Below are 23,107 nucleotides of genomic sequence, written 5' to 3' on the forward strand. Positions count from 1 at the left end.
CACGGCGCCGGAGGCGACACCTGAGGGTCCGACGCCGGGGAGGTCGTAAGGTCCACCGGCGACGAACCAGATCACGAAGGGGGTCCGACAGCGTCCTGCGGCGCCGGGCCCGAAGGCGTCGGCGGCGCCGGGGCCGAAGCACCCGACGGCGTCGGGGCAGAACCCCCCGACCCGCTAGGGGTCCCAGACGGGTCCGCTGGGCCCGAAGGCGCCGCGGAGCCCGTCGGAGGAGAGAGTTTCCTCATGGCCATGAGGAAGCGCTCGATCTCCTCCGGCGTCGCGTTGAGCCCAGAGACCGTAGGGTATGGGGCTGAACGCGGCGCCTGCGACTCAGTCGGAGCCGCGTGGGTGGTGTCACACGAACCCCCGGCCGCATCGCACGAGCGTCGGGGGGAGTCCGAGGAGCGATGATGCCGCTTGGGCTTCTTGTGCCGCTTACCTGACGACGACTTCGACCCGGAGGAGTGCGGCCTACCCTCGGAACTGTGGTGGCTCCGAGCCCGCAACCTGTCCCTCGACCTCCCATGGGATCGGGACCTCTCGCGGCGCGGGACCGACTGCCGGAGTTCGAGCCGTATGCGGGACCGCTCCCGTCTGGCCTTCGAAGAGAGGGCCCGGCAGTCGGAGTAGGCCTTGTCGTCGTGGTCGACGCCGAGACAAGATAAACACACGCGGTGAGGATCCGTGACCGACATCAGGTGGTCGCAATCATCGCAGTGCTTAAATCCGGGCATCCCTACGGCACCGTCGGAGTCGATAGACTTCGAGATCAAAAGTGATCAAAAAGTTAGTCAAAAAATGACTAGGGTTACTGCTTTTTCCAGATCTGCGCTTGCTGGCGCGGAAAAAAGAAGAACTGACGTCAGCACGCGGAGGCGGCGTCTAAGTACTCCGATGACGTCATCACGGCACCCACGACACCGACGACGGACGCGGAGCCGCAGACGACGCGCAAGGGTACTGCTACGCAAAAATTTCCGGAACCAGTCTGACGCCTGGGGATATTCTAAGGTAAGGAATCTAATACTAACGTGTCTCTTTCAGATAAATGAATTTACTCACCACATGGGTCGAATTGAGACGTCTAAGCACCAGACCTCAATAAATCTTTTTCTCCATATCAAATGGGTAAGGAGAGATGTTGAGGCCAGAGTTCCCCTCCTAGACCTCGACCGTACACCAGTAGTGGTGTTTGGAGCAGAACACAATATTCTTGATGAAGCCTCCAGCCCTGAACAGCAATTACGGGGTGAGTTCTGGATACAAAACTCCAGAGCTGACCACAAAATTCAATATGCACCTAATCAGTAATGTGTATGCTTGGCAGTTGTATTACAAATTTTCAGTTGTAACTTATTGCTGCATTTCTTTGCACCCAAGCATTTGAAGTAATTGATATAGGGACCCAAATATGCTAATAGGCATGAAAAGCTTGTACTGTCACTGTCTTTAACTGTTACGTGTACTGGGGGAATCTTGCAATACTGCGCTCCATGATGTACCTGCTCTATTTTGTGTGATAGAAGCCGATATTACTGCAGTGGCAACGGGTATAACCGGTGCATTCCTAGTAGTTTTGCATAGAGGCTTTGATCACATAAAACTCTGTACATGAGCAAGTAAACCCAGAAAGTAAATATGGGCAGGAGGAAACCCTAACCCATGCTGCCGGACTGGTATCACTGCAGGAGCGTGCTTTGTAACCCAAAGTGATATGGTCAGCCCAGCCCGCCCCTAAAGTATACCACTATGGGCACTGTGGTGGATCCCACATACACCACATGGCACCAGATGGATATTCTTAATTGTCTGTGCAGTTTTTCCGATAGACCCTATGGTCACCTTACCGTTAACATGGCCAACTAAGGGCAAGGTTATGGAAGAGCGATGTAAGGTATTGCAAAGATAGACAAATTCTGCAAGGAAGGGAAGGGGTGGGATTCACCCAGAGAAATTTGCTCTAATGTGGGTCCTTGATCTACTCATCACTGGTTTACCGTTGAACCTACGCATACGGGACAGGATTCACAACGTATCCAGAAGAGAGGAATGGGAGGAGAGTACAACACTCGCAAGGGGAATGGCTTTAAAACAGAGCCACCTAGTCAGCCCATAATTAATTATGGAGTGAGGGAGGCAGGCATAACTGGGCAACCTTTCTCTGTCACAAGCAAGTGTAGTAAGTTCTTAGAAGGGAATGAAGCAAAAGAAGATGCTAAGGGGTTAGTCTTGGAGATACGCAACTACAGGGCAATATCCCTCCTTTCCTTTTCACCAGTCAATGCAATAAACGTATACAGAAGACAGTGTAACAGGAGGTGTTAAGGGTGTTAATCATAGATCGAAGCAGGCATATTAAGATAATCTTTGACTCTTCTATAGAGAGAAACCGGACTGAAGACTTAAATGAATACTGAAAATCATGTGAACGGTTTAGGTATTAAGCAGCTGCCAGCTTCACATTTGATTTAATAAACTGCATACAAAGAAATCTACCAATACAGATGCTCTTCCATCCAAAACCAACCTGTAAGAACATAAAACAATCACTAAAGAAATTTCTTTTTTACAAAGTGGGGTAGATAATTACTTGGAATGCAGATTTAGATAACAAGCATTTTCCAATAATTACTTAAGCAAACTACTTCAGCTATAGATTTACCTTTCAGCTGTATCTATATTTTCTGCTGGAGCGTGGTGATGTTGAGAGGATTTCATGGCGTCTGCGTCCTCCATTTTGATCAACGACTGCTCTTGGTGGTGAAACTTTGTGGGAAATTAATTATCATGTTCGCCTATTTCCAAATCAGCCTGATGAGAAGAAAGTGGGTCCCTTTCATCCGCATTTACTTCTTCTTCTACATGCTTGTTACGTCTCCAACATCAGGAAATGTGCATGCCTTGAATATCCAGCCACTTCTGAAACAAGATGACAGTTTTAACTACATTAAACTGCTGAAGTAATTAAATACAGAAGCCAAGTGTAGGAAAGTCCCCCTTTTGACATGGTTACCCCTTACTTTTTGCCTGGTATCTGATGCAACTTTGACTGAAAGTGTGCTGGGTTCCTGCTAACCAGGTCCACAGCACCAATGTTCTTTCCCAAAACTGTACCATTGTTCCACAATTTACACCACTTTAGGCTCCATATAAGCCCTTAGTAAAGTATGCCCCTGGTACCAGGGGCATTGGAACTAAACAAGTTCCCTAAGGACTGCAGCATGAATTGTGCCACATTAAGGAACTCCTCACAAAGCTCATGCAAACCGACACTGCAGCCTGCATGTCTTGGTGCAGAGAAAAACAAAAAGCCGACATGGCACCCATTCCCAAGTGCCATGCCTGCGAAACACTACATGTGGTATAGGTAAGTCAGCCCTACAGCAGGTCTTACAGCCATAGGCAGGGTGCACTAAACTCATGAGTGGGCATATCTGCGTGAGTTGATGTGTCCCTGGGATATCTAAGTTCACCCTTCGATACCACAAGTTCCCAGGGAAGTCATACCGAGTACATGGGCTGGACACTTGCGGCTACAAGTTTCCCAGCTAAATGATGGCTTCACTGTACCACGAGATGTTTGGTACCAAACAACTCGTCTTAGTAAACCCACACTGATGCCAATGTTTGATTTAGTAAGAAATGCACCCAGAGAGCACCTCATGTGCCCCCTGAAAACCTACTGACTAATAGTGTGTAGACTGACTGATCTCGACCAGCCAGCCACCACTGACAAGTTTCTGACCTCCTGAGCCGAAAGCCTTCACGCTTGGAGGTCAGGAACAAAGCCTGCTCTGGGAGGAGGCGTTTATACCTCCTCCACACTGGATCTGCATTCCAGGGTGGAACGCTTCAATAGCCTGCCGCCTTTGTTATGCGACCCATGCCTCTCCAGATAGTGGAGATGCCCACCCACTGTCCCAACTCCACTTTTGGCTGCAAGACAAAATGTGTATGATTAGGAGGGGTGCCCACATCAGGATAGCACCAACACTGATGGTGAACTAAATGATAGGGACCCCACTTTTCAGATTGCTCCATCTTGATTTGGGCGGAATTAGCATTCACAGGTCAGGCTTATGACCACTCCCCACAGGAAGTGGGCATATAGAAGGTGTAGACACCCTAAAGGTAGACATCCCATTGGCTACTACCTGTCACTCCCCGTAAACGCCCCTTAATTGAGTATTTAGGTGACACCCCTGAAACCAAGAGCTCCGTTTACATGAATCAAGAGAAAAAGAAGGAAGAAGAGTCTCTGCCTAGTAAGAACAACAGATTTTGGGCACAAAACCCTACCTACTCACAACTCTCTCAACAATTGTGACAGTGACTCGTCCTGCAAGCTGGAGATTTACCAAAGCCTTGGGTAGCCTGCCAGCACTTCAAAATCTGCCTACAGTCTCCCTTGAAGTAGAGGAGCTACTCTCCTGCAGTCCGCAGGCACCCAAAAGCAGAGTTCGGTCAACCACCTTGCAGCTCCCCGGCCCAACCGACACCACAGACAACCAGGAGAAAGTACTCGTGCTGTGGAAGATCACAGCTGTCTACCCAGTGAGTGTGAAGACACTAGAACCAGCAAGAAACATGCAGCACTAATTCCCGGGGTGCCGGATGCCCTGCACCAAACAGCAACAGGTTGAGTCCATGCCGTATTCCCACTGCACCATGACCAAGCAGCTGTCGAGGGGAGTAAAGATCACTGAGACACACTTCGTGAGTGGCCCAGCGGTCCCTATTCTGCCCCTGCCATCTGTTTGCTCTAACCGCGAGGGGAACCTTTGCTCATCCAGCCCAAAGGTGAACCCCTGAAACCGACTGCACTTATCTCTATGCATACATGCTTTGTTTCCCCATAGGACTGCATTGTGCATAAAGGCACACAACTTTGACCAGTGTATTTACTTGTGAATATTGCTATCAAAAACAGTACTTACCTTTGAACGAAGTTCTTGGTTTTATAATACATATAAAAAGAAGTGTTATTTTTCTAATTAGGTCTCAGATTTATTCTTTGGGTATGCGTCTCATTTATTGCCTCTGTGGGTACAAGTGCTTTGCACTACCGCCTGATAAGCCTAACTCTCGCCAACACTACCACAAAAGAGAGCGTTAGTATTATCTACATTAGCCCCTGTACATCAATTGGGGACCCACTGAACTCTCCACAGAGTATACTTCTTTTTAACCTCTTCGAGGTTCATGACTAGCTCAGCTCTTCAAGAGGCACAGTGGAGCTGTGCTCATGACGAGCTGAGCTCGTCATATTGGCCGTGGAACGCCCACGCGGGGCTAATTCCCCTCCTGTGCGGGGTGTTCCATTGTGTGGGCGGAGTCATGAAGAGCTCAGCTCGTCATGAGTACTGCTGCGCAGCGGGGGAATTAACCCCGTGGCGAAGGGGTTAATGCACTGTATAGAGAGCCAACTTCCTACAAAACCAGCCAAACCATTCAATTGTATGCTATATAACTTTTTCTTCTATAAAGGAATTCTGTATTTTTTCCAGGCAACAGTTATACGGATAAAAACATCAATATGAACATATATTTGTCAAAAGTCTCATAAATACAAAAGTTGGTACTTACATTTTAGGAGCACATTTCCTCTCCTTAAATGAAACATTGTATTCAAGATGGATTAAAGGAGATGTTGGGATAGAAAAGTCCCTCGCATGGTGATGGGTGTGCACCCCTACCCTGAGTGCCCCAACTTTAATGATGTCTGTATCCCTGATGCAGATTTTTGTTGTAATGGGTGAACATCGATGTGTGCACGCCATGACATAGTCCTGTCTCATGGACTGCAGTCTTTTTGGAGTAGGAGGGTTGCTCAAAGTGCTACCCTCATAGTGGTGAAAGGCTACTGCCTTTACCAGGAGTTAAGCAGCACGAGCGCAGTGGTAGTAGTATCCTGTATAGTGATTGATCAAAGGTGAACAGTTGTTGTTAGCTGTGTCAGTGGAGTGAGGCCTACAAGCTCACTTATTCAAAATTCTGCTGCTATGTGCTTAACTCACTTTTGCCCTGTTTTGGTTTGGTGTGTAGCATTGTGCAGTGCGTGTGTGTTATACATGGGCTGAGTGTTTATGTGCCAGTGAATAGTACAATGCAGGGATTGTGCAGTGCTGTGGAGGGTGTGTATGTTATATGCATGTGCTGGGTGTATGTGTGCATGTAAATGGTATAATGCATAAAATATTCTGGGTTACATTTTGGTAGACCTGTCTAACTGGAGGAACATGAGGAGGTAGAGCAATCCCCCCAGACATATTTGTTGATTGCTGTATTTCTGTAAGCTGGGTGAGATACCCCGGAGGAAGGGAGAGACAGGCTCTTTGGTGCTCTTCAATTCAGCGAGTGGTCACTGGGAAGGGGCATGAGCAAATCTTAAGAAGGAGATGGGGCTGATAAGAGAAGCATAAAGAATAGGGCTGAGACACTGGAGTAAACTTTTAATACACACATCACTGTGGCTGTGATCCAGATGTGAAACTCTAGTCACTTCCATGGTCTGTGTTGTGGGTCTATGAGATTTGGAGACGCTCCTGCTGTGACAGAATGCTTTTTGGAGCAAGGGCAAGGCAGAAGAGAGGGAACTTCAAAAGGAAGCAAATCCCTAGCATCAACTTCAAAGGCTCAGACTCTAAATCACATTTGGTGTCTGGAAATGAACTACAGGACGGAGAGCTCGGGGTCTCCAAAACGGTCAACTGTCAAGCAGCCATTCAGGCTACACGAGGAGAAGATCTGCAAGACTTCTGCCTGAGACCAGGACTGGGGGCCAAGGCCTGCCAGTCTCCCAAGTAGGTGAGGGGACATCACCCATGGAATCCAAGACCACCTGCCCTGGAGCACCAGTGCCTGCCTGCTTGCCAAGACCAATGAGCCCTTTGAAGAAAAGAAGAGCAATGGGGGTGGGGGTGGGGGGGTTCAGTCCAGTAGGGGGGCGATTATGAATATGGTGTGTCTGTGGCCCTTATATGAGCATCCTGTCTACAGTTTGACCCAATGGTAAAAAATCTAATTTTCAGTGCCTCTCTGTTCAATTAAAAATACACAGTTGTGGTTAAAGTGCTTTTTCTCCTACCGCCAAGTGCTAATAAAAGAACCAAAATCCTCTCAACAACTTCAAACAAAATTATTGAATAATTTCTCAACGTGTTCAGTCATATTCAATGTAGTTGCAAAAATACATCTTCTTTGGAGGGAGAGAGATATTGTAGTGTGATTTACTTTGTAGTATGGGCCCATTATGGTCTTATTATCAGAGGCACTTATTTAAAATCCCTGCTCAGAATCATAAATTTAGCAGTAATTAATGCAACCCCTGCAATTTTCTACATGTGAATTTCAAACAGGAGTCTTGAAAATTAAAGCTGGTAAATACCTATACATGTGGATGTTGGTATGGAAAGTACTAAAACGTCATTCCCCATTTAGAAGGGAAAAACGGGGTTGCAGAGAGTGATCAGACCCAATAAAATACTAATCTACCTGGTATCAGTTTTGGTAGTTGCCGAAAAGTAACTCACATCTTTAAGAATGTACAGTCAGCATAAGAATTTTCTGTTGCCACAAGTGAATGCTGTTAATGACGCTTCTATATTAAAAACTGACAGTTGGTATACAGTCTATGTCGTAGGAAGACCATTTAATAGTGTCTATTAATGTTATTAAATCTCGTTTTTATTAGCCTTCATCTGTGGAACTCAACATAAGAAAGTGGCGGCATGCTGCGGACGACACGTGGTGGGGCAGGAGAAACGCTGAACCCTGATGCTGTATAGATCTTCCAGGAAGACGATTATTTTTTAATGCATTTAGAAAAGGTGTAGGGTTGCAAGTGCCATGAGAGTAGAATGCATTAGTGCAAAGAACTGAATCGAAACACAAATTTCCCTGACTTTATAGTGCTTTAAAAAGAAGGGGGAATATCCAGTAGGAAGCTATCCAGATGACCAGGTGCTACTTTCAGTAACAGATGCACGCAGGAGACGGATAGCATCCAACATGTCATACTGCATGATGATGCAAGTGACACACAAGCCAGAAAGGTAGAATGTGTAGGGTGCTTGTCATATTGGAAAACCAAAAGTTTCAGACATTTTGGAATGGATTTGAAATTTCTTTGTGGATCAACATTAAGTAATGTGGGAGTAAGCTGATCGGATTGGCGAGGTAATAATGTTTTTAACTTGGAAGCAAATTAAACAAATTTTAAACGTGCACTGGCAAAGTCAACAGGTCATGCCTATGCGAGAACTACAGGCTTTGGTGATGTGTTTTAGCCATGTTGTACACCAGTGTGGCTGCTGTTCCGCATGGCTAATAGTTAGTGGAGGGGGGTAGGGTGGGATAGATTGGAGTGGAGTAGAATGGGGTAGAGTGGTATGGTGTGGAGTGGAGTGGGGCAGATTGGTGTGGAGTGGAGGTAGAGTGGGTTAGAATGGAGTGGAGTGGTTTAGAATAGATTGGAGCGGGGAGTTGGGTAGATTAGCGTGGTAGATTGGAGTGGGGTAGATTTCATTGGGGCAAATAGGGGTAGAGTGGGGTCGATTAGATTTGGGTAGATTGGAGTGGGGAAGAGTGGAATTGGGTAGATTGGATGGATTATATTAGGGTAGAACGGAATGGGAGTAGATTTGGGTAGTTTGGAGTGGGTAGAGTGGGAAAGATTGAAGTGTGGTAGATTGGAGTGGGGCAGTGTGGAGGGGATATATTGGGGTAGACTGGAACAGATTGGGGAAGTGTGGAGTGCAGTGGATTGGGTATCTTGAAGTGGGGTAGATTAGAGTGGGGTAGACTGGAGTATATTGGAGTGTGCTAGTTTGGAGTGGAGTGTAATAGAGTGGTGTGTGGTAGATTGGGATGGGTTGGGGTAGATTGGAATAGGGTAGTTTGGGGTGGGGAGGGCAGATTGGAGAGGGGTGGATTGGGTTAGATTGGACTGGAGTAGATTTGAATGGCATGTGATAAATGGGAGTGCGGTGGAGTGGGTTAAATTGGTTAGAGTGGAATGGAGTGGAGTATAGTGGGGTAGATTGAGTGGATTAGAGGCGGGTAGATTGGAATGGGGTAGATTGGAGTGGGGTAGATTGAAGAGGGATGACTGGAGTTGGGTAGTTTGGAGTGGGGTAGATTGAAGTGAGGTATAGTGGAGTGGGGTAGATTGTACTGGGTTGGATTCGGGTGGGGTAAAGTGGGGTGAGGTAGATTGTAGTTGGGTTGGTGGAGTGAGGTAGATTGGGGTACCGTGCGGTAGATTGGAGTGGCGTAGATTGGACTGTGTGGGGTAGCCTGAAGTGGAGTTGGTTCAAGTGGAGTGGGTTAGATTGGAGTGGGTCTATTGAAGTCAAGTGAGTGGGGCAGAGTGGAGTGGGTAGATTAGAGTTGAGAGTAATTGGATAGATTGCAGTAGAGTGTGATAAATTAAAATGGAGAGCGGTAAACTGGACTGGGGTAGAGTGGAGCAGAGTGGGGAAGAATGGAGTGGCGGCGGGTAGAGTGGAGTCGGTTGGGTTGCGGTGGATTCGATTGGGGTACATTGGAGTGGGGTGGATTGGGTGGAGTGGGGTGGGGTAGAGTGGAGTGGATTGGAGTTGAGTAGGTTGGAGTTGAGTAGATTTGATTGGTGTATAGGAGAGTGGGGTAGATTGGGTTAGATCGAGTGGAGTGGGTGGATGGATTGGAGTGGAGTGGGGTAGATTGGAGTGGGAAAGATTGGATCGTAATGGAGTGGGGTATATTGCAATGGAATTGGGTTAGAGTGGGGTAGACTGGAGTGGGGTGAGGAAGATTGTGGTGGGTAGATTGAAGTGGAGAGGGGTAGACTAGAGTAAAGTGGGATTGATGAGGTGGAGTGGAGAAGGGTAGATTGCATTGGAGTAGACTGGGGTAGATTGGACTGAGATACAATGGAGTGGAGTTGGATAGACTGGAGTGGAGGGGATGGGAGTGGAGTGGCATGTCGCTGAGTGGAGTGGTGTTTCATAGAATAGAGTGGTATGGCATACAGTGAAGTGGCAAAGTGTGAAGTATGCATGGTGTGGTAGCACACTGCAATTAAAGACAACACATTTTCAATTAAAATGACCATTACATTTGTACCGAAATACTGTTTTACTGCACACAAACGATAATGTGTGCAAATGTCGTCACCGAATGTATTGATGTTCAGTGGCGTCTGGTGACATTTACAAGTGGTGGGGCATAAAAGTTCAGGATGAGTGCCCTGTGGTGAGTGAGTGAGCCTGACTGCCATAACTTAGGTTTAGGAAGGGGGGGGTTCTCCTCCTGGGAAATTTTAGAAAAAAAGAGTGGGCAAGTGGTGCATTTTCAAGAAAAAATGAGAAAGCAAGAAGGTTAATCAAGCAATTGTAAAAGTGTAGTTAGGACATCAAATACAGAGATGTCATATAATAATGACGTAGGTAGAGAGGGTCTTGTGACCTGGTGCTGCAATTGGTTCAGGGCGGTTAGAGGTGATTTATGCCACTTGACCTTGTAACTATCAGTGTTGCACTCTTTGTTGTGCAACATGCTAATAAACAAAAGTGTAAAACGTCAAAACCTTTACATGCTTACATACTATATTTCATTCTTTGACTAGCACAATGTTGATAGAGGGCTGAATACATGGTAGGGTGCACTTATAGCGGACAGAAAACGTGGTGGCTTTGCTTAAGGTGCTGTCGAACCAAAAGAAAACAAGCATTTGCAATGCAATAGGTTTCGCATTAGGAAAGGTTGAGCTATTGGTATTGTAAATGACAAATATTTTATTTATGTGTTGGTTTTGAAAATAGCGAAATTAATAGCTTTGTCATTTACAATGCCAATAGTTTTAACTTTCGCAAATGTGACACCTATAGCATTTTGTAATGCAATATGTGTTGTATTTACGTGACTTAGATGTATTGATATTACAAATAATGGCTTTTAATTTTTTTAAATAATTAATACTTAAATAAAAGTTATTGTAATTTATAATAGCAATAGCTTTAACTTTTGTCAATAACTTTTGTGAAGATTATGTTCAGTGTATTTTATTGTGACGAAAATTCAAGAACAGAAGTGAAATATTAACATTTTTTGTGACATTTGTAATAAAGCTTGAAACATTGAGAGAACTTATTTGAACCAGTTGTTGTTTAATGGTTGCACAGATTGATGCTGTGATGGCACTGAGTGATGTTGGGTGGCGACAAGTGATGCTGTGGCATTCAGTAATGCTGTGGTAACGCATAGTGATGTTGTGGTGCCCCTGAGTGATTCTGTGGTGGTGCTGAGTGATGCTGTGGTGATGCGATAGATTGATAGAGTGAGTGCGATAGACAGATAGAGTGACGGCGATAGCTAGATAGAGTGAGGGAGATAGACAGACAGACAGACAGAAGTGAGGGCAATAGATAGATAGATGGTTGTGTGTGTTGTGTGTGTGGTGTTCTGCATGTGGGGTTGTGTGTGTGGGGTTGTGTGTGTGTGGTTGTGTGTGGTTGTGTGTGTGTGTGTGGTGTGTGTGTGGTTGTGTGTTGTGTGTGTTGTGTTGTGTTTGGAGTTGTGTGTGTGGTTGTGTGTGTGTGGGGTTGTGTGGGGGTGTTGTGTGTGGGGGTGTTGTGTGTGGGGGTGTTGGGGGTGTTGTGTGTGGGGGTGTTGTGTGTGGGGGTGTTGGGGGTGTTGTGTGTGGGGGTGTTATGTGTGGGGGTGTTATGTGTGGGGGTGTTGTGTGTGGGGGTGTTGTGTGTGGGGGTGTTGTGTGTGGGGGTGTTGTGTGTGGGGGTGTTGTGTGTGTGTTTGGCTGTTTGTGAGCGTTGGCTCAGCGAGACCTAAAAAAGTAGACACTAAATGTAAATAGTTTTTTCCGTTTTTCAATACGAGTTCAAAAATCCAAACTCTAATTTGTGGGGTAATGCTGAAAATAGAGTACCCTTTACTCCCTGAAAAAATTGACGAATGGTAGGATTCTATCGTTAGATACAGTAAAATAATCAGAGGAACAGGAAGGATTACTTCCATAATAAAGCGAGAAGGTCAGACCAGTGTTGACATGAAAAGAAGGCTCTTTGGCAGATGGTCAATGCCTTTAAAAAAAATCCAGGTCAAAGAATGAGATAGACACTCACAATACGCGACGGGGTTGTATCTGAAGGGAGGCTCTCTTGGAGGGGGAGGGTAGGAGTACAGAAGATGTGACCGGTAAAGCTCCATAATTGATACGTTTTATTCCGGCACTGCAATAGTGAGCACATTCTTTCAGAAAGACATGCTCCAATATAAATCAAACTAAACTCGAACATTATCTCAACAAGAGAGGGGCATACAATAGACCTGCCTAGTGCCATATATCCACTGATGGCGCTATAAAAATACAACTAACATCTGTATTAGGCATGCTTGTAAATTGTATAATTGCTCACAAAACAAAGGAGTGCTATGTGACACCTTCAGACTCATTCTAGCACTTTGAAGTTTTGTATTTTCCGTTGCAGGAATAGGCCTTTAAAAACATGTTCTATTGGGTTAAAGAAAACAGGACTGTCTGCATGTGTCTCACCTGTCAGGGAGCACTTGACATCAAAGCAGAAAGAGGCATGAAGCAGCAGAAAGGGCTGCAAAAGAAGCTTGGAGAGCGGGGAAGAAAGCAATGCAAGGAAGTGAGAACAACAAAAGAAAAGAGACGGGGAGAAAGGGAAGAGAGAGAAAGAGGAATAGTGAGAGATAGGCAAAAAGAGAACTGGAGAGTGAGAATAAGGATCAAGGGACAGGAGCAAAGGAGAGAAGTAAAGGGGGGTACACGAGATAATGAAGACAGTGCGGACACTAGGAAAGAGAAAGGAAAATAAAAACGGAACACGATGTGGAAGGTATGGGAAAACACTGAGCCAAAAAATAAATGGGTATTTACAACAAGGGGTGGTGATGGACAGAGTCTCTGAATTAAGCAGAATACTCTCACCCAGTCAAGAGATCAGGGCTAGATCCAACACCGTTTTTTAGCTCATTGCACCATCCCAGTTTCAGAACCTGGCTGTATGCAAATTAGTCTGTCCCTGGCCCAGTGCATCATGGGAACAGGGCAGACCAGACTACAAAAGCCAATTCTTACACTGGGAAGGAAACAAGCTTCCGGGGACCGGTTTCTGGCATTTCAGCCGTCTTCGGCCCGGCTTGCTTGAATCCTGATGGTGCAATGAGCAAGGGACTCACATCTGAGTATACCCTTCCACGCTTAGGGTGGACAAAAATATTTACAACAAGGGGTGGTGATGGACAGAGTCTCTGAATTAAGCAGAATACTCTCACCCAGTCAAGAGATCAGGGCTAGATCCAACACCGTTTTTTAGCTCATTGCACCATCCCAGTTTCAGAACCTGGCTGTATGCAAATTAGTCTGTCCCTGGCCCAGTGCATCATGGGAACAGGGCAGACCAGACTACAAAAGCCAATTCTTACACTGGGAAGGAAACAAGCTTCCGGGGACCGGTTGCTGGCATTTCAGCCGTCTTCGGCCCGGCTTGCTTGAATCCTGATGGTGCAATGAGCAAGGGACTCACATCTGAGTATACCCTTCCACGCTTAGGGTGGACAAAAATATTTACAACAAGGGGTGGTGATGGACAGAGTCTCTGAATTAAGCAGAATACTCTCACCCAGTCCTGATGGTGCAATGAGCACTATATGGCCACTATAGGAGTGGAAGGGTATGCTCAGACATGAGTCCCTGGCTCTCTGCACCATCAGGATTCAAGCAAGCCGGGCCGAAGACGGCTGTAATGCCAGAAACCGGTCCCCGGAAGCTTGTTTCCTTTCCAGTAAAGAATTGGCTTGGTAGTTTGGTCTGCCCTGTTCCCATGATGCACTGGGCCAGGGACAGACTAATTTGCATGTAGCCAGGTTCTGAACTGGGATGGTGCAGTGAGCTAAAAAACGATGATGGATCAAGCCCTGATCTTTTGACTGGGTAGGAGTGTTCTGCTTAATTCAGATGCTCTGTCCATCACCACCTCCTTTATGAACCCAAAAATAAATGGGGGCACGGAAAAGGAGAAAGAAGCAGAGAGAGCCTAGTGAGAAGAAAGTGAGAAGCTGGGGAGTGAGAAATAAACTAGCGTAGGAGCAAAAACAAATTACAACACAGGGTGGAAGAGAAACAACATACATAGAAAGTAGGACAAGCATGGCAAGGTGGTGGAAGCAAAATAAAGCAATTAAAACAATTGGGGAAAGAAAGAGCAGGAAGGACAAACATCTCCATTGATCCAAGGGGAAGAAAAATCTGAGGAGGGAGAAGAAAGAGACTGAGGATGGGCCATGAGATGGGGATAAAAGAGGATTTAAGAAAGAGATGTGGTGCAATAGGTAGAGGGGGATGAGAGCAAAATACTAAGTGGAAGATGGTGGAAACTGAAAGAGAATAGAGAAATACAGACTCAAAATGGAAGAGAGTATGATCGCCAGAAAAGAGAAGATAAGGAATGGAAACAGTGAGGGATAGTGATACAGTGATACAGGCTATCACACACCTGTGTCTACACCAACGCCGCTCAAATGCTATTCGGCCTGTGTCCACCGGATCTAACACACTAAACACGTTTCTGCAATTCAACTGCTGCTTAGCACCCTCCGGTAAACCATTACTTTGCGTGGTATTACACAATCATCTCTATTATATTGGAGACTAAGTGACTTTTACTCTCTAAAGGTGCACAGTCACATCATCAAGTCTTCCAGCGTTCTCTTTCTCAATACTCAGACGCAAGCTACCTATCAAATGTAATGCATCGAAGTGATTTATTAGCACAACCAAGCAAGCCTCTTCCCAGCAAGCACTGCACTTTAGGGGCTACAGTACTCAGAAAACGAACAGAGTACCAACTGCTCACACCACACAAGACACAACAAAGTAGCACGATCCACACAACAGTCTGTGCGAAATGTAAAGTCTTGTGGAAAAAACTTATTCTGGACAGCCTTAGGAGTGGGATGCAATATTAATGGAAAATGTGTACTGCACAAACACCAGGAAACTAAATTAAATTAACCCTCACCCCTATACCAAAATGTGATAAATAGGGCAAATGACAGAAGGCAGTTTATAGTACAATTGGCCCAACTCCTACTGGCCAGAAAGGGGTAGAAAATCAAACCGTTTTTAGGCTTCAGAGAGAGAATGAGTGAAACAGAGATGGGGGACAGATAGTGCGTGTTACAATGAGAATGACCACAGGAGAGATTAAAAGAAATAGAGGATAAGGTACTGGGTGAAAGTTAGACAGACACCCTTAATACAACGGCCACGCCCCTATGAGAGACCCCTCGTTTTTTCATCCCACTAACGTCATGTGCCAAAGGTTTGCATTGTCTTATTTTGGTGAACGTGTACAGGGATAGGAAAGCCAATAGCAGCTGCAGCTTAATAAATCAAATGTCGATGGTGTGCGAAATCCTATGTGGGCATTTTAGTTGTGAAATCCCATTTGATGTTGAACATTTATTTAACCCACAGGTATATGATATACTAGGAGGAAATAAAAATGTAACTGATACAAGCCAGGGCTCCTGGTGTCCTTAAGCATCAACAATCAAAGCAAGAATACCGCAGAACAGAAACACAAGTGCCAAAGGCAGATCCTAAAACTACAAGGCAACTTCAACAGCAGCAGCCCTTTCCTGATGGACAACAGTTAGATCAACAACAACGTGGCAGAAGAGCATTTCATAGAAATGGTAGCGGGAAGACAAGACATGGCCAAAGCAGAGTTACTGTTGCCACCGAGTAAGGGCCTCCCCCGTATTACTTCCAATTATCCAACATGTCGGAGGAAGGCTAAAGTGAAACCTTCTAAAGTGAGAGGACATAACCACAGATCAAAATATTCCATCACAGCCGCAAAAAAAAGAAGCACAAAATCACCGTTGCCGGCGGGGGCGAAACCAGGATGTCAGGCATCCTTGCCCATGACATGGGCGGCGCCTGTGACGCGGCCGGAAGAGGCCGGTGTTGCTAGTTGATGTGGGGCTCCCATGAGGGAGGGAGAGCCCCGCAGTAGCGGTGTTAATCCAGAGAAGTCCCGGGTCCCAGGAGGGGGCCCGGGTGAAGTGGAGAGGCGGGGTGGGTTTCGCCGTCGCACTGCCCAGTAGCCCGGTGAGTGGGGCGCGCCAGTGTGCTAACACGTCTTGGGCATGGAAAGGAAAAGCGCCTCAAGGAGGACAGGAGATGCGCACAGCGCGCGCGTGCCCCAGTCCGGCCTGCAGCCTGTGCGTGTCCATCTCCTGTCTCCTTGAAAGCATAGCCGGTGACTATAGGTCTCGGAGGCGAGACAGCGAATTCGCGCTGTAATCGCCAGGTGCGAGACCCAAAAAACGATGTACAGATGAAAATCGTAACTGGATAATAAACTGTGTCTGAATAAAAAGACATTAGACATTAACTACTGGTTTTAACATCTGTGTTTATATTACTAAGTGCTTAGAGCTTACTAAAAAATGGTTGCAAGGAATAGACTCTGATCTTCTGTTTTGTCGGAGATTTGGTGGCTCTCCTACCTCCTGAAGCACCAAGATTTTGTAATGTACATGGACAGCTATTAACCCAACTGGAGTGTGAGCCATCGCCCAGCCATTGTGTCTATATTACTGACACTTATAGCAGGTGCCTAAATGGAGACTGGGTATGTCCTGCAACGCTGATTGATTAAACTCATATTTCAACTACACTTGCATTATCATGTATAATTGATAAGGAATTGACTGCACAGAATGGGCAGTGCCAGCGCTGAAGGGGCGAGCAATTGAGAGAGGCTGGAACCCCCACCAAACCCCGCTTGTCACCCAGTGTAAAGGAGACCACAGAGCGCAATGTTGACTCAAATCGTCAAAATTAAAGAACGTGTGTTTTTTGCTTTCCGCAAGGGCAGTGCTGAACTAAACACCCGACTGCCAGAACAGTAAAAGTAAATGTTCCTGGGTCGAAGGGAGGGGATCCTGTGTTGAAGAGGAAAACTTAGCCATAGCCACATATTCTAAAAAAAAAAAAACATCACCCAGGGGGCAGTAAGAAACCAAGGAGCAGGGAAACAAACGGTATGCTCCACTCTGTGCACATAAAATGTTGTAGTTTGCAATTGCATTACTTACAAGGACCTTGATACGCAAAACATGCGAGTGCAAATTTGCGCCCCCATATTAAGCGCCAGGTATTTGAAAAGAGCAGAGCTCACATTTACTTACATTTCGGCTACTTTACACATAGACTGTAGATTTCCTGCGTATTTCTGAACCGTATAGAAATACCAATGATATGAAGGTTCGACAGAGAAGTCAGAGAGAGCAGGGCTATGGAGAGGAAAGTTGTATTTATTTATTTGTGCTGCTTTATATAGAACAAACTCTATCCGAAGGTATCGGAGCGCCTTACATGAGCACCAGTTGCATTACACAGGGATACATTAATTTGTTTTTTCAGGTACCGGGTCGAGACAGGGCCGGCTTTAGGGTAGTGCAACAGGTGCAGCCGCACTGGGCGCTGACCTCAGGGTGGGTGCTGTTTTTAGAAATAACTTTTGATTGGATAGATGACGGGCTCTTTTGTCTGGTGGCAATGAGAGAATCCGAGCAGGCGCTTATGTGGTGTGAGGGCGTCAAAAAGGATTGTCGCATCCGGCGCTGAAGCGGGCCCTGCGAGACATTAGGGGCCATATGTAGGTAATCTACATTTACCGATTCTAAAATACCGAATTTTACCGATTCGGGATTTCAGAAATCAGTAAATGGTACGTAGGAAACAATTCGGTAAATATTACCGAATCGGTATTTAAGAATCGGTATTTACCGATTCGGTAATTCCCATTCATTCCTATAGGCCTGGAGGCCCATAGGAATGAATGGGAAGCCAGTCACTATTACAGTTTCGGTAAATACCGAACAGGTAATAGGGGGCACATATTCAAGGGTGGCAGGGTGTCACATTGACACCCTGTTGCACCCCTGAGCCGTGCATGTGTGCACATGTGGCACACATACATGCCCTAACGGCATGTATGTCTGCTACATGGCACATTTAAACAAGCATTTACAATGCAATGGCCTCGTCCTTGATAAAGTTAGAGCTATTGGCATTGCTCGTGACATTTTTGTTTTTAAAACATAAATAAATGGCATTGTCATTTACAATGCCAAACGCTTAATCTCTCGAAAATGCGAGACCTATTGCATTTGCACCCACACACAGAGCCACACGCACCCACACACAGAGCCATACACACAGAGACAGAGCCACACACAGAGCCACACAGAGCCACACACACAGAGCCACACACACACAGAGCCACACACACACACACAGAGCCACACACACACACACACAGAGCCCAACACACACACACAGAGCCCAACACACACACACAGAGCCCAACACACACACACAGAGCCCAACACACACACAGAGCCCAACACACACACAGAGCCCAACACACACACAGAGCCCAACACACACACAGAGCCCAACACACACACACACACACACACACACACACACACACACAGAGAGCCCAACACAAAAACAGAGAGCCCAACACACACACAAACAGAGAGCCCAACACACACAGAGAGAGCCCAACACACACAGAGAGAGCCCAACACACAGAGAGAGCCCAACACACACAGAGAGAGCCCAACACACACAGAGAGAGCCCAACACACACAGAGAGAGCCCAACACACACACACACACAGAGCCCAACACACACACACACACAGCCACACACACACAGAGCCACACACACACAGAGCCACACACACAGAGCCACACACACAGAGCCACACACACAGAGCCACACACAGAGCCACACACACACAGAGCCACACACACACACAGAGCCACACACAGAGCCACACACACACAGAGCCACACACACACACAGAGCCACACATACACAGAGCCACACATACACAGAGCCACACATACACAGAGCAACACACACAGCCACACACACACAGAGCCACACACACACAGAGCCACACACACACAGAGCCACACACACAGAGCCACACACACAGAGCCACACACACACAGAGCCACACACACACAGAGCCACACACACACAGAGCCACACACACACAGAGCCACACACACACAGAGCCACACACACACAGAGCCGCACACACAGAGCCGCACACACAGAGCCGCACACACAGAGCCACACACACAGAGCCACACACACAGAGCCACACGCACAGAGCCACACGCACAGAGCCACACACACACACACACACAGAGCCACAAACTATATTAACCTGTTTTTTGTTATAAAACGTTTTCTAAAATCGCTATAAAAAATATAATCTACCATCTTTTTTATGTAATAGTATTTGTTGACCTGTGTTGGGGGTCTGAATCAAATAAAATTATTATTGATTAATGCCCCTATGTCCATCGAGGGATCAAGGAGAAAATGGAGGGGTGGGGTGTGTGTGGGGTGTGTGTGTGTGGGGGGGGGGTGTTGAAACACCAATGTGCCTTGCCATGTGCCGCTATGCCAAGCCTAGTGTCTACATGTATAGTGTAGAATATGGCACAATTGGCTTGTGATACCGCGGCCACTTGGTGTTGAATTGCATCAGATGACAGCCCCTGTTGTGGTATGTAAAATCCCTCCCAAAATGTGAGATGGTGTATTAAAGAATGTATGACGAGTGTGGTAGAATCTACAGGGGACGGTTAGAGAGAGAGTGACGGGATTTGAAGAAAGGCCGAACCCATTTGTACCTATTCATCGTAACAATGCCCATCGGAGTCCAGGGTGTTAGATGACCCTACGCAGGACATGCAAACACCTGCCCCAAATTACAAATGGCTTTACCCGAATTGTCTGTCATGCGTGACACCCTCAACCATTCGTGGTTTTTTTTAACAGTACTTTGCAAACTGATACTAGCAGGTCCGTTCGGACAATGATACACAGAAAACAAAGGCCACAAAGAGTTATGGCTAAAAAGCTAGCAGCATTTAACAGGCTCGTTGAACCTGATGTCGTTAAGTCATTTGATGTGACAGTTACTTAGGCGCACTGGGTCACACTGAGCTCGCAGGTGTCCCATTCTTATGTATAAGAAGTTTGTTCATTCAGTCCATTCTGCGATATGTGCTCCTGTTCACGACTAAAAAAATCAGAACTAGTCTCAAAAAGGCAAAGAAAAAACAGATTTGGCTATGCTACTCACATAGAAATCTAAGAACATTAAGAGGACTGGCCACACACAAGCCTTCCATCTCAAAACAGACCCTCAACCTTACCCCCTCCCGACATCAACTATTACAAAGCCCCACCCGCTGAAAGAAAACACCAGATCAACCAAGTCCCTAGATCTGAGGACTACTTTGGTCAACCTGATCGCACCCAACATCGACCCAGCACCTGTCATAACTGCTCCATCTCACCAAGTCACCCCCGCCCATGCCTCCGGTATCTTCTGCAGACAAGAGTTTAAATGAAACTATGCCGCATATTTACTATAAACCTTTGCATATTCAAGCAAAGTGAACCTGGTTTTAGTGGTTAGAAATAGTTTCAATTATTATCCCTGAAGAGAAATGAGTTCCACCTGTTTTTCATTTCATTTGCGTTTACGCAAATATTATGTAGATTTTAAGTGATATGGACTAGTATGTCTTTAATGGAAAAAAGCACTGCATTACCAATGTATAGTATACCAGTTTAAATGTAGTGATTAGCTGCTGGAGGTAAACACGGTAAGAGGTGCGGTTGCCCCAGTAGATCGGGGTCACGAGTTCAGTAAATGGACATGAGATACATGATCATACAGGTTGTCTAATGTGATTCAGTGACATAGTCCGTTGTCATCCTTAAAATCTGCCACCGTGGAGTACATGGGGTACAAAGAACACCCCTAGTAAGGAGTCAAGCTCGAGAAATCCACATAGAAATGGTATTGTGGGGGCCTCATGGCGAGGATGTGCACCAATACAGATGTTGGAATAAAGAAAGATTTCTGCATTTCGCTCAAGTACAACCATGCGAGGTTTGAGTGTCCTTTGAGTGATAAGGTAACCCACCAGATCCTTCGGTATAATTCGGATCAGATTTGTGAGGATGGATTGTACAGCAGGGTTACCATGCGGGGTTACAGCGAAAAGAGAAAGATACAAAGAAAAGGAGGCAGAGGGCAAGAGCCTGCGTGGCCACGAGCGGAGTGAGGGCACAAGGAGAGAGCTCCTTGAAATTAAAGCCCAGGGGAGAGAAGGGCACAAGGGCCCGCCTGGCCAAGGTTTGTTTAAGAGACACAGTGCCTTGCTCTTTACTTTGAAAAAGTTGCGCTTGCAAACGGCTGGGAAGTAACGTTTTATGCCCCTAAAACTACTTCATTGTGCTTCAGGCACTGTTCTACGCTTGCTCGCGCTGTTCGCCTTCAGCCTGTGCGCTTCGTAGTGCTCTCGTACGGCTGCAAGCACTGGGTTTTGCCAAACCTCATGCATCTCGCGTACCAAGCGTACGGCACGTTCGAGGCAACAAGGCAGATGAGGCGTACAGGCTGCCGGACGGCTCTCACGCATTGGAGATGGTGCAAACAGTACTCACGGGGCAAAGCGATCACCAGGAGTGTGCGCTCCACGGACACCGCAGTACAGGGCGGGCACTCAGCGCAATCGTAGTTGTCACAATACCTTTGGTTTTGGGTTCAGTGTGGACAGCCGGGGGGGGGGACAATGCCGTACGTCGCGGTGTCGTCCTCCTTGTGGTGCGAGCTATGGCTCGGGGAGCTCGTGGGTCACGGTACTCGGCGGGGACGGTGCGTTGTTGGGCAGCTCTCACTCGGGATGCAAGCACTGTTCCTGAAAGAGGGGGCAGACACTCTGTGCAGGGCGAAGCTGCAGGGTACGTCAAAGGGTACGGGACGTACCTCACCGTGCTACACGCCGCAGCCGCTCACGAACAGCGACAGGCGCTTTCACTAGCATAGTTCACGAAAGGGGAAGCACGCACATCCTCGGACAGCTGAGCCCTGCCAGTGCCATGGAGATCCACTGGCGCAGATAGGGCCGGCTGAGCCCGCGGGTAGCACCGGCGGCGGTCGGGGGGAAATGGTAGAACAAAAGCGCAGTCATTTTTGCGATTCAGGGGCGTGTATTTAGCAGTTGAGTGACGGATGACGTCACGGCTTAAAAACTGCAAAAAACACGCCCCCGAATCGCAAAGACGGGGCTTGAACCGAGTGACTCCCCTCTCCTCCAATGGCTGGCCAGCATTTACGAGGCCAGCCAATGGAGAAGAGGGGCGGGTTCAAGCCCCCATACTGCCAAAACATAAAATCTCGGACTCTGCCCACTGCGTGGGACGCTAGTCTGAGACCTAAAAAGCACAAAATTGCTTTTTTAAAGGTTTTCGATATTTACCACCAACTTGTAGTTGGTGGTAAATAACGAATCCTGAATGCAAGAAGGCACTCACTTGAGTGCCTCCTACATAGCTTTCTGGATTCGGTAATTACCGATTCATTGAAATAAGGAATTGGTATTTTACCGATTCCTTAAGGAATCGGTAATTACCGAATCCTTAAACCTGCCTCCTACATCTCAAACCCTAAATACCGGTCGGTAACGGCCGAAATTCAGTAATTTTGGACGTTATCAACCGGTATTGGGCTACCTACATATGGCCCTAAGTGATTTGCCCAGAGTCACAGGATGTTGAGGCGACGTTGAGAAGGGAACCGGACTCCAATCCCCAGGTCCAAAGTCGGCAGCTCAGGCCATCCTCTCTCCTTGCAGGCAGCATGCAGGCAGAGGAGGCTGACGGAGTAAGTGATTTGCTCAGAATCACAGGATGTTGAGCAGACGCTGAGACTCCTGCTGATTTCCAATCCCCAGGTCCATAACTCTGGCCATCCTCTCGCCATGCAGGCAGAGGAGGCTGACGGAGGCGTAGAGGGGCAGAGGGAATCTCAGAGCAGCGTGATCAGACTCTTTCCTAAAGGCAGTTGGAATAACAAAGTTGCTCACACTACGTTGCGGTGCAAATTTTTAAGTAGGAAATACAGGGTGTGGCCATTAGATCCCTGGTGCTCCAGGCATTAACATGCTGTGAGAACAT

General features: G+C 46.8%; 1 protein-coding gene across 2 annotated transcripts in view; it reads right to left on the reverse strand.

Moving 5' to 3' along the window:
• Positions 1 to 23,107, reverse strand: part of MPHOSPH9 (M-phase phosphoprotein 9) — a 584,582-nt gene that overhangs the window by 520,108 nt on the left and 41,367 nt on the right. For both annotated transcript variants that reach the window (XM_078667592.1, XM_078667591.1), the window contains exon 2: positions 2,663 to 2,919. In XM_078667592.1, coding sequence (XP_078523718.1) covers positions 2,663 to 2,736 — 74 coding nt within the window. In that variant the 5' untranslated portion in view covers positions 2,737 to 2,919. The remainder of the gene's footprint in view (positions 1 to 2,662; positions 2,920 to 23,107) is intronic.

Source organism: Lissotriton helveticus, chromosome 11 (genome assembly GCF_964261635.1).
Source record: "Lissotriton helveticus chromosome 11, aLisHel1.1, whole genome shotgun sequence".
In the NCBI taxonomy this organism is placed as follows: Eukaryota; Metazoa; Chordata; class Amphibia; order Caudata; family Salamandridae; genus Lissotriton; species Lissotriton helveticus.